General features: G+C 35.7%; 1 protein-coding gene and 1 non-coding gene across 2 annotated transcripts; both read left to right on the top strand.

Moving 5' to 3' along the window:
• Positions 1 to 1,844: 1,844 nt before the first annotated feature.
• On the top strand, positions 1,845 to 8,952 carry LOC104000955 (chlorophyll synthase, chloroplastic). The gene is made up of 15 exons (XM_009423123.3): positions 1,845 to 2,074; positions 2,139 to 2,195; positions 2,292 to 2,389; positions 3,669 to 3,756; positions 4,800 to 4,885; positions 4,964 to 5,050; positions 6,136 to 6,201; positions 6,302 to 6,385; positions 6,489 to 6,550; positions 6,655 to 6,730; positions 6,809 to 6,871; positions 6,969 to 7,050; positions 8,063 to 8,139; positions 8,418 to 8,465; positions 8,567 to 8,952. Exons 1-15 carry the CDS (start codon positions 1,954 to 1,956, stop codon positions 8,627 to 8,629), a joined length of 1,158 nt encoding a protein of 385 aa, XP_009421398.2. The 5' UTR covers positions 1,845 to 1,953; the 3' UTR covers positions 8,630 to 8,952.
• A 1,431-nt stretch (positions 8,953 to 10,383) lies between these two features.
• Positions 10,384 to 10,456, top strand: TRNAK-CUU (transfer RNA lysine (anticodon CUU)). Its single transcript has one exon. It is a non-coding gene; the product is annotated as a tRNA-Lys (tRNA).
• Positions 10,457 to 11,001: the final 545 nt, after the last annotated feature.

The raw sequence follows: 11,001 nt of genomic DNA, 5'->3' as shown, positions 1-11,001 counted from the left end.
AGATTTAGGTCTTCTTTGTCAGGTGGAAAAGCCACTTTAAGGTTGTCCTCCTTTCTTTCGGCAAACTAATGTGCTGTCTTAAAGTTCGACCATCAAATCTGGCAGATGGGGTGTGAGTCATGTCATCACTATGCCTAACCTTAGCTCTTCTTGTAAGCTTTTCATTGGTATCTCTACCAACTAAGCTTCTTTTTCTCTTTTTTCTAGAATTATATCGACAAACTTTAAGTGAGAAACAGTTTATCGTCAATGAGGAACAGATCCTTTGAACATAATAAATTGTGTGTGTGTGTTTTCTTAAGATAAAGATAGAGAATTTAGTACATTCTAATTATAATTTTAGTCTTGAGATGAAAAAGAAAAGATAGAAGTGGAGAGAGAGAATTGTGCTATCGAAGGATCCTTTATCCATGACTGATGATTCTTAAGTTAGAGAAATATTATCATGATCACTTTTTATTTGAAAAATATTTTTCATCATGAGAAATGCCCTATATAATTAATTTTATTATCATTTGTTAAGTTTGTGTTGGACAAATAATTTTATTCATATAAAATTTAATAATACATTGCGAAAGTAATATTTCGGTCGAATTATCAAAATAAGATATGTTACATAGAAATAATATTCTTACTTATTTTGATATAGCAGAAGTAATTCAAGAATTACTAAATATAGAATCATCGGGATCAATTCAAATATTAAAAAAAGAATTTGATCGAGTATCGAGGATTAAAAAAATTTAATCCGAAATACCATATAAAAATAGATCTTCAATTTTTCATTCCCGAAGAAGATTATTGATAATGATTTGGGACAATAATATCATTGAAATAAATAAGCAAGAAGTTGAGCATGCGGATTAGATATACAACAATAGTATCAAAATATGATATTTTACATAGAAGTAATTCAATAATTAATAAATATAGAATCGTTGAGATAATCGATAATAATTCAAAACATTAATATTTCCACTTAAAATCTATGCACATAAAGATTAAAGCAACTCAAAATGGAAGACAGTGAAAAGTAATTGTGCATTATGGAAGACCAACACTAGAAAATTACATCGAAACCTCAACCTCAACCTCGATATCTTTAATTCCTCATTTGGTACAACACACCACGTTGGTGTCTTTGTTCTCTCGTGGATCACTCCATTATTTTTATAAATATATAAATAAAATGATATTAATCAATGCAAGTAAATTACTCCCCACTTGTTGTTCTTTATTATATTTTTCTCATTTTCTTTTGTGTAATCATGACCTAAGCACCTGTGAGTGAAACTTTGTGTTAATTAATGTCACTAACACCAATGTCATGTCAACTTAAAAGAAAGTGCATCGCACTTAATAAAGAACAAGAACTTATTTACCTTGGACAGCATGATTTATAATATATATATTACATATATAATCTTCAAATAGTAAAGCTAATTAGCTTCAAAATCCAAATCTATGCGCGCTTGATATATCGAAATCGACATGAACCCAGTTCTTTACCCGACCCACGAGTGACACGTCAATATCGGAAATTTCGGGTCCCACTGGGGCGTTGTGTTTTCTGTTGAGCGGGAAACGTGGGTGCTCGGTGCTTGGTGACGAATTCCTTGGGACTCATTAAGTGTTGCCGCACCAACAAATAAAGAAAGATGACGCACGACAGAGGACACGACTACCCATCCCCCGGAGTGAGAGGAGGGATCGGTTCCGGTCGTCGCCCAAGTCGAAGCGTAAGTGGTACCACTAATTCGGGACAGCCGCTCGTGAGCAGCAAATGTGGTGGAGCAGGTTAAGGAGGCTGGTAGTCCCGCGATGCGTCACAAGTTGCGGTTAAGTTATCCGCCTTCCGCTGCTCTTTCTCCCCCATTCCATCTCCTCATCTCTGCCACTCTCAGTCTTTGCTTCGCCCCCTCTTCGCTCTTCCTCTTCCGGTCTATATAGAGCATGACTTCCGTTCTAGGCGTCGGTTCCATATCTTCCATTACGCTGTCCAATCGCAGCCCACACCGTCACCGCTCGCCGGCCGTCCGCGCATCTCCATCTTTCTTCTCTCACCACGACAACAGTAAGCGCTAGTTATCCCCCTTATCTTCCTTATAAATTGGTTGATTGGTTTGAGATCTGAACAGAAATCTTTGGGCGGAGGAAACTGACTGTGAAAGCGGCAGAGACGGATGCCAATGAAGGTTCGTAATGGATGGTACAACTGCTGTTGTTTCTTTTTCGCGTTCGATTTTACTATTAAGAGAAAAAAAAAGCTCTTCGTTGATTTTGTGATGCAGTTAAAGCTGGGGCGCCCGAGAAGGCGCCAGCGAGCAGCGACGCGGGAGGTTCGAGCTTCAATCAGCTTCTTGGTATCAAGGGTGCAGCACAAGAGACGGTAAGCCTTTTTCGATTGGTCAAGATCGCTCCCTTTTGCCGATGGTTACTGGGGTTAGTGCTGTAGAAATTCGCTTGATAATGTTGGATGGATTAGTTCAACAGCCTGAATGTTTCGAACAGAATTTACTGAACACAATATTCTTTTTGGTAACAGATTTAGGTACAAGTTTGTAGACTTGGTATTGTCGACCATTTTCGTCTGATGTCTAAGCTCTTTGCAGCCGTAAGCTAATGCATTTTGTTCTTATCCATTATAGCTACATGGTTTACTTGGTAATTGGTAGGCTTTTGTGGATCAAGATATGCTTCAGATTGGTAGTGTTACTGTGAGTACCTAAGAGTTGCCTTTAGAAGAGGTTTGTAGTGTGAACATGTACATGGATGTTCTAACCTGAGAGGATTTGTTTTAGTGTGTGGTGAGAGCAAGTACATGAGATGTTACTCTTTGAGTAATGCTCATTGATTGTGAGAATTGTGTATGGAAAATGCTGTTAATGCACAGACCATAAGTGTAATTGTATAAAGTTACAATGGAAGAAAGAAATGAAGAAAAATAAAGAGATGCTGTGAAAGAATATTTTGATAGTAACTTCTATTCTTCAATATTGGTGGTTTTTTTTAAGAACAATAGCTTGTAAAAAAAAGTGTAATTAATGGGAAAAAAACAAATGATATAAAAAAACAGTACAGAAAGGATTTCAGGAAAGACATAGTCCGTAAGTGCTTAATAGTTTTTTTAAAGTGAATTCCCATCATATCATGACAGAATTTTTTGGAAGAACATCTCAACATACATCTGAGATCTCCTTCTTGCATTCATGCCCATAGAGGGATATGATGGTGCTTTCTTCAACACTGTAGCAACAACAAAGGCTAGATAACATTGTACGAAAGAAAACTGAGGGCAAGCCAATCTACAATGGAGCCTAGGAGTTCCCTTTTTAAAATCTTTTTCCAGATGATGAAGTGACCATGATGATCTTTATTTTCCAAAAAACTAATTGGAAGAAACCATCCACAATACTTAATAAATGGCCCATTTTATCATTAAATATAATAAAAATCAGACTAAAGTAAATGGCTAGTTGGATTGGAATTTTTGAGTTTTTCCATTTTTTTTCCCAATAATAGTGGTCGAACCATGCCGATTCCTTTGTACAGTTAATGATCAGAAAGATGAATGACTTAATTTTATTATCTCATCTTACTTCTATATTTTACCTAGATTGCTTTTTGTGCTTTATTATCATTGTGCTGAGTACCTCAGTAAAACACAGAATAAATGGAAGATACGTCTTCAACTTACAAAACCAGTCACTTGGCCTCCGTTAGTGTGGGGAGTGGTTTGCGGAGCTGCTGCTTCTGGTAAATACACTTATTTTTGAGACATTTATGGTTGATATCTTGTATCAGTTTGTAAAATCCCTTCATTCTCTTCTTGGAACATAAGTTACCATGAACCTGTAAATTGGATATATCATGTTCATCTCCTTCTAGTAATAGCAGCATGAACCTAAAATATTTTTGATTTAACATGAGCATCTGATTGGAGTGGCACTTAAGTTATTTATATCTGTTTATCTTTAAAAATGTAGGTGCAATTGAACTTATCATATGATAAGGGTTGCTGAAATGTGCTATGTTAAAGGAAGCAAGTACAGAAGCCATCTAAAATATCAGATGCAAACCTATAAAAGATGATCCATTCATGAAGTTCTCTTCCTAGGAGGCTTTTAGCTGGTTTCCATGGTTTATGGGGTTTCCCAGTGTGTATATCAGATCATCTTCCACATGGTTATGCATGTCTTCCATCACTAGAACTCATCTTCCTTGTCCCCTACACATTTGTTAAAAAGTGAGATAATTGTTTCTTATTATATTGGATATCAAGGAGGAAGACTTTAGTCATATCTTAAAATAGAAATCAGAATAACTTCTAAGGACGAGTTTGTAAAAATTGTCTCATCACCTTTTCTTAGGGTGTTGATGGGGTCTACAAAGTGCATTTTGAGTTTTTTTTCCCTTTTTTTCCTTTAAGAAGCAAACATAAATAATACATTGCAATGTTTTGCTTCTTTAAGGTTATTTTCTTCAACTTCATTTAAGGGACTTCCTCTTGTGCAAGATGCTTAACACAATAAAGGCATCACCTTTAGACAAGTTATTCAGATTCTCGGTAAATGTTGGGAAACCTGATTTTTTTTTTCCTCCATATTGCATGACATCACTGAAGTAGGTCAGATACTGTTTATGTGCTTTAGCAACATTTTTTTGCAATCAGGTTTTCAGGTCTTTGCAGAATATTGGATTTTATTTTTAAGAAAGATTTCATATAAGAAATAGCATCTGTAATATGCATCTTCTAGTGATGATTTTCCTTTACATTAACTTCAATGGTTAATTTTCAGGAAATTTTCACTGGAATATTGAAGATGTATCTAAAGCTATTGTCTGTATGATGATGTCTGGACCATGTCTAACTGGATATACACAGGTATGCTGAGGATTGAGAACTTTCTGAAACCAAAATGTTCTGATTTTTGCTTATCAGCAATGAACTTGTTGTTTGTAGACACTTAATGACTGGTATGACAGAGAAATCGATGCAATTAATGAGCCGTATCGTCCTATTCCTTCAGGAGCTATATCTGAGGGCGAGGTATATTTCTTGAAAACCAAATATCTTGCTTTCATTTGCGAGACCTACTTTTTGAAGATCCTTGACCAAGGAGAAGAAGATAAACTTGTTTCCTTCTATTGTTTGTCAGGTTGTAGACAAGATGTAGTTTGTTGGATGATCATCAACTAATAAAAACATTCTACAAATGTTCTTTACCTTAATTAATTTTACTAGTATATCTTCAAACGCATCAATGTTCAGCCAACTTTGTGAAAGGAAAGGGATCTTTGGCCTTGGAAACAAAGATATCCAGCACTATAATCCTGAAATAGTGAATCATTATCTGAATGGGTTGCTTTCACGAGATGTGGAAGTAGGAAACAGAAGCACTACCGATTCTTCTTTTAGACAAATGAGAATGAAACCACAGAGTTAGCAATGATTTATGGCAGTGCTGTACAGCCTATAGTAGCCCCCAAAGAACTCAACATATTCTGAGGGCAGGAATCTTTCATGGATAAGAGACCCTTAACCCTAAAGAAACTTAGAGGTTTTGTCATGTCTGGTGACATTTCTAGAGGCAACTAACAAGGAAAAGGGAGCTGCTTTCTACTGGTCTCAAGAAGATACATTTAAGATCCTACTTTCAGTAGTTATATTTGTAATTCAAGCTCCCCATTGTGGTTCATTGTCACCAAGAAACTAATCCCAGGCCAATTAGTGTATATGTCATTAAATTCTTGTACTTCACTGTCTCCTTTATTTATCCTTTCTCTATCTTTGCCGACTTATAACAACCAACAACTTATGCATCAACTGTTCTGGTGGCCTGCTGGTTTACAAAAAAAAACAATCAGATTGGGATCTTAACTCCCTTTTCTTTACTTTTGCTCACTACTGGTTCAAGTTAGCTTCATCTTATTTGTTTGGCTCACCTATTTCTTCTAATCATCTAGATTGTTTACATGACTTCGTTGAGAGAAGATAATATCACAATAGGCTGAACCATTGAGGATTTGAACTTTTTGCATAAGTTGTCATATCTTTTTTTAACTTCATGCACTAACTAGCAGCTGAAAGTTGAATCATAAACAGATGAGTTAATTAATGAATCTGCTTCTCAGGTTATAACCCAAATCTGGTTGCTGCTTCTAGGTGGCCTTGGATTGGCAGGCTTATTAGATGTGTGGGTAGGTATTCTTTAAATTCTTTTATATTGCGAAAATACATGGAGTACATTATTATTTTTGCTATAGTTAAAACTTAAAACCCTTAACCACTTATTTTCAGGCAGGGCACAAGTCTCCGGTCATATTTTATCTAGCTGTAGGTGGATCCCTTCTTTCTTATATATATTCAGCTCCACCCCTTAAGGTACAGACACTGCATCTCTTTTCTACTTGTGCTGTTCATGTTTTCTATTGCCGAGAACATCCTCTGAGTTTGTTAATTCTCTTGATACATCTGGGTGTTGCAGCTCAAGCAGAATGGGTGGATCGGAAATTTTGCTTTAGGGGCAAGCTACATTAGTTTGCCATGGTAAATGTGATCCTCTAATATTCGTCAATTACTTTAGCTTGTGCTGTAGTAGTTAGTTAAATTAGATTCTACTTTGAGCATACTCTTCAACTGTATGTTGACAGGTGGGCTGGTCAAGCTCTCTTTGGAACTCTTAATCCTGATATAATTGTTTTGACACTCCTGTACAGCATAGCTGGGGTACTATTGGTCATTCTGCAACTTGATATTTTGCACTTATAAGTTGATTAAATGTGACATTTTGTTCTCTTTGTTCAGCTAGGAATTGCAATAGTAAATGATTTTAAAAGCATTGAAGGAGACAGGGCTATGGGACTTCAGGTTTGTACATAGATCATATTTCCAGAAAATTAGTGTTTGGCAGACTAGACATTGATGTCAATGTATTTTGTCACTGATCTCTCTGGCACTCTGACAGTCACTTCCAGTTGCTTTTGGTATTGATACTGCCAAGTGGATTTGTGTGGGTGCTATTGACATAACACAGTTATCAGTAGCAGGTATGTTTAATTGTCTTACTATTTTTGGCTTTTTGATTCTCGTGCATTTCTACAGGGGTCTTTGGATATTTCTAACAAATATAAGATTCTGGACTTGCAACTTATTGATTACTTCCAATTTACAAGAAACATCTGGAGGCTGGTAACAGGGTAATGTACCCTCATATCTAGGCATAGAAATTTTAGCATAACTAAATAGAGTCTAACCAATAAAAAAAAAAAATAGGAAGCTTTTCAAATGGATTTTTTTTCCTGCAATTCGGTTCTGTGTACACAATACTTGTATAATGTTCTGAAGGAAACTTATCTAAGCTATTAATATTCCAAGGCAAAATGGATTATTTCCAAGATAAACAGCCAAATGACAAACAACATTAGAGATTTTGGACACATGGTACTTTACGTTCTACTCTCCCGAATTTCCATAATCGACTTTGTGTTTAATACATGTCATGTTCTTATCAGTTGCCACTTTTATTGGAGGTATGGTAAGTTTTACAATTGTGTAGGCATTGACAACAACTTTCAGCTTTACTTTAATTCGTTGGTTCAAGTTACCATTACCATCCAGAATTTCTTTACTGTTCTTATGAACAGATCAAATCTGTCTTACATTTCTCCCTATTTTGACTTGAACTTTAAATGCCATGAATTGGATTTGTGCCTATTAACAAATAGCATGCGACTTTGTCTCGAATATGCTTTGTCAAATCCATAGGTAACAAGAGTAAATCAGAGTTCAAACACCATATGAATATATAATGATTGTTATCTTGCTTGTCTGTCCTGCTTGCAATGGCAGAGTCATGGAGTTTGTTCCTTCTTTCCCGGGAGTCCTTTTTGCATCAAAACTTCCCTAACATTTGCTTCATGTAAACATTTACAGTTCCAAATAAGATCTTGGAGGAGATGAAATCAACCTGTTTCTAGCATATTTTAAAGCAATGGTGTTAGCTATAGAATTTCAAATGCAACAGTTTCTTTCATGTTCTTGGTTTGGTGGTAAGTGCAGGTTACCTGCTTGGTGCTGATAAACCATTCTATGCCTTAGCCCTGCTTGGACTGATCCTTCCCCAAGTATATTTTCAGGTAAGAATCTAGAGCACAACAATCCTTTTGTCATTAGTTCGTGAATAGAGGATTAGGGAAGATCTACTGCAATCTGAACAATCATCTACCGAAAGCATGTGAGGTTACAAGTTTCCAAGACATATTGCAATTTATTGAAAGACATAGCGATAACCTATATTGCACATTTCTCCACACGCTTTCAGTTTGACTGAAAACAGTCATGGAGACATTTCTTTTGGATGTCAGACATAGCAATGACAGTTCTTATACTGACATATACAACTTTCTCTTTGCAGTTTCAATACTTCTTGAAAGACCCTGTTAAGAATGATGTCAAATACCAGGTGATCTCTTTTTTTGCTCATGTATCTTGTCTTTCCTTTGACAACTTCATTAATACATGGAGTAACAAGATATCTCCACTATGTTCATTGTTCACAAGCAGGCTAGTGCTCAGCCCTTCCTCATTCTGGGTCTGTTGGTAACAGCCTTGGCTATCAGCCACTGATCCCAGCATCCTCAGACAGTAGTTTGCAATCTCAACTAAGTTTTCTGTGCGAGATTCCTGCTCCATAGACTAGCACATGAACATTTCTATGCCTTCATGAGCCAAATCCAGATCAGCTATTTGTGAAACCATGTCGAACATAGCAGGTCTTTGGTAGATTATGCATGTTGTACGAGGAGATGCTCTAAATGTCGAGATTCCCCTGATCGGTCCTTTTATTTTCCTCTAAGCTGTTAGATGATACTTGAATGGTTGTATCGCTTTTGCAGGTATTATTTACTCTTCCCATGCCAAGATCAGTAACATTTCTCTCTTGCACATTATATCATGTGATGAGATCAGAAGTATTTGCTTATTATAAGACTGCATACGGTAAACCTCAAATCATACGATGCATCGAACACCCATTTGTTTGTATGTTGGCATGTTTGCAATGAATCCAAGTTCGGCATTATGAAAAATTCATGCATTGGTTTGTGATTTCTTTATGAATGCAGAATGATTCACATTAGAATGTAAGTTTCTATCTATATACTAAATCCTCCCCATCCAATTCCCCATTTAAATGGGGTGAAAGAGGATAACTCGTGGATCCTTGAATCTTTCTAATTAATTTTATTTATTTATTTTAAAAAATAAAAGTATTATCAAACCTAATTAAAAATACTAAAGTATATATAATAAAAGATAAATATATTTTAAATATAAATATAATCAAAATTATCATAATTCATGAGAAATATAAGAGGAAGATGAAAGAGGATTGGGGAAAGGCATGAGGAGCAAGGGTTATAATGATCAATGAGGCGGGGTGAGTAGAGATATTATGGTAAAGAGGCAATGGTGCTGTGATGAATGGGGAAGTTGGGAAGAGGGAGAAGGGAGTATGCTATATGAAGAGAATGATGAGAAAGAGAAAGCGGGGTGAGTAGAGATATTATGGTAAAGAGGCAATGGTGCTATGATGAATGGGGAAGTTGGGAAGAGGGAGAAGGGAGTATGCTATATGAAGAGAATGATGAGAAAGAGAAAAAAATATCGAGGAATTATTGACGTTGTCGACTTTCATAGTTTGCAATCGTTAATTATTGAAGGAATAATTGTTTTAACCAATAGAGAGAGGAGGATCGATAAAAACACCCGGTCTAATTTGAATACGAAAAACTTAACTCATATAGTGTTTTGACCTAGTATCTCAATTCATCTCATATATGAAAGAATCAAATACGAGTACCAAATATGGGTACGGAACGAAGAGTGCACCTCGTATTTGTGCATATAGTATAAAATACCCCCATCTTTATAGTTATTTTCGTTTATTTTCTTTATTCCCACCTCGGCGACCCCACGAATATAATTGACATTCCGATATTCACATACATCCCAAGTGACTCTCATCTTACCTCCCTACTGTCTTTGTAAAGAAATAACTCATCCCAATTTTCTAAAAGTCGAATACTTTCCGTTGCCAAAAAGTCTATGCTTACTTTGTTTACTCTTTCAAAACGTAGTTAAAAGATATTACATATATATATATATATATATATATATATATATATATATAATTTCAGGAAGTTGCCAAAAAGTTGCATTATACATTGTGGCCGTAGAGACCTGCTCTCCAATCTAGCATATTACTTTATAATAAGCATTCATTCAATTACCTATTTACCAGATCAAGCATATTAACATTTGTTCTATTTGTATATATATTATGATACTTATATAATGATTTTGATAAATCGAAACAACAAGCCCGTCTAGCTCAGTCGGTAGAGCGCAAGGCTCTTAACCTTGTGGTCGTGGGTTCGAGCCCCACGGTGGGCGTGTTGCCATACGAGGAGAAAAGAGAAAAAAACGAATATAGGTTCCATTATCGTTTTTCATTATTTATCGTTTGCAATCGGAATCATCGATTATCGCAGGAATTGAGTGTGCCCAATGGATCCAATCAAAGTTCACCCAGTTTATAATTTGAATTGCAAAAGTTTAATCCACCTACTATCTCAACTCTAGCTCATGTATTAATGAATGAAGAGTGTTTTGTGCATATAGAATAAAATGCCCTCATCTTTATAGTTATTTTTGTGATCCCACGAATATAATTGATATTCCCATATTCCGTGCATTACAGGCGACTCTCATCTTGACCTCCGGCCTTTGTAAAGAAATAATCCATCCTAATTTTCTAAAAGCCAAACATTTTTGGTTGCCAAAAGTCTTCACTTACTTTGTTTACTTTTATCATTTCACAAAGTTGTATTATTCATTGTGGTCCAATCTAGCGTATTACTTTATAATAAGCATTCATTCAATTACCTCTTTACCAGATCAAGCATGTATATATTATGATTTATTGTACTTATATATTG

Source organism: Musa acuminata, chromosome BXJ1-10, assembly GCF_036884655.1.
Source record: "Musa acuminata AAA Group cultivar baxijiao chromosome BXJ1-10, Cavendish_Baxijiao_AAA, whole genome shotgun sequence".
NCBI classification, from domain to species: Eukaryota; Viridiplantae; Streptophyta; class Magnoliopsida; order Zingiberales; family Musaceae; genus Musa; species Musa acuminata.
The sequence above is the reverse complement of the archived record's forward strand: the minus strand, read 5'-3'. Positions and strand labels throughout refer to the sequence as shown.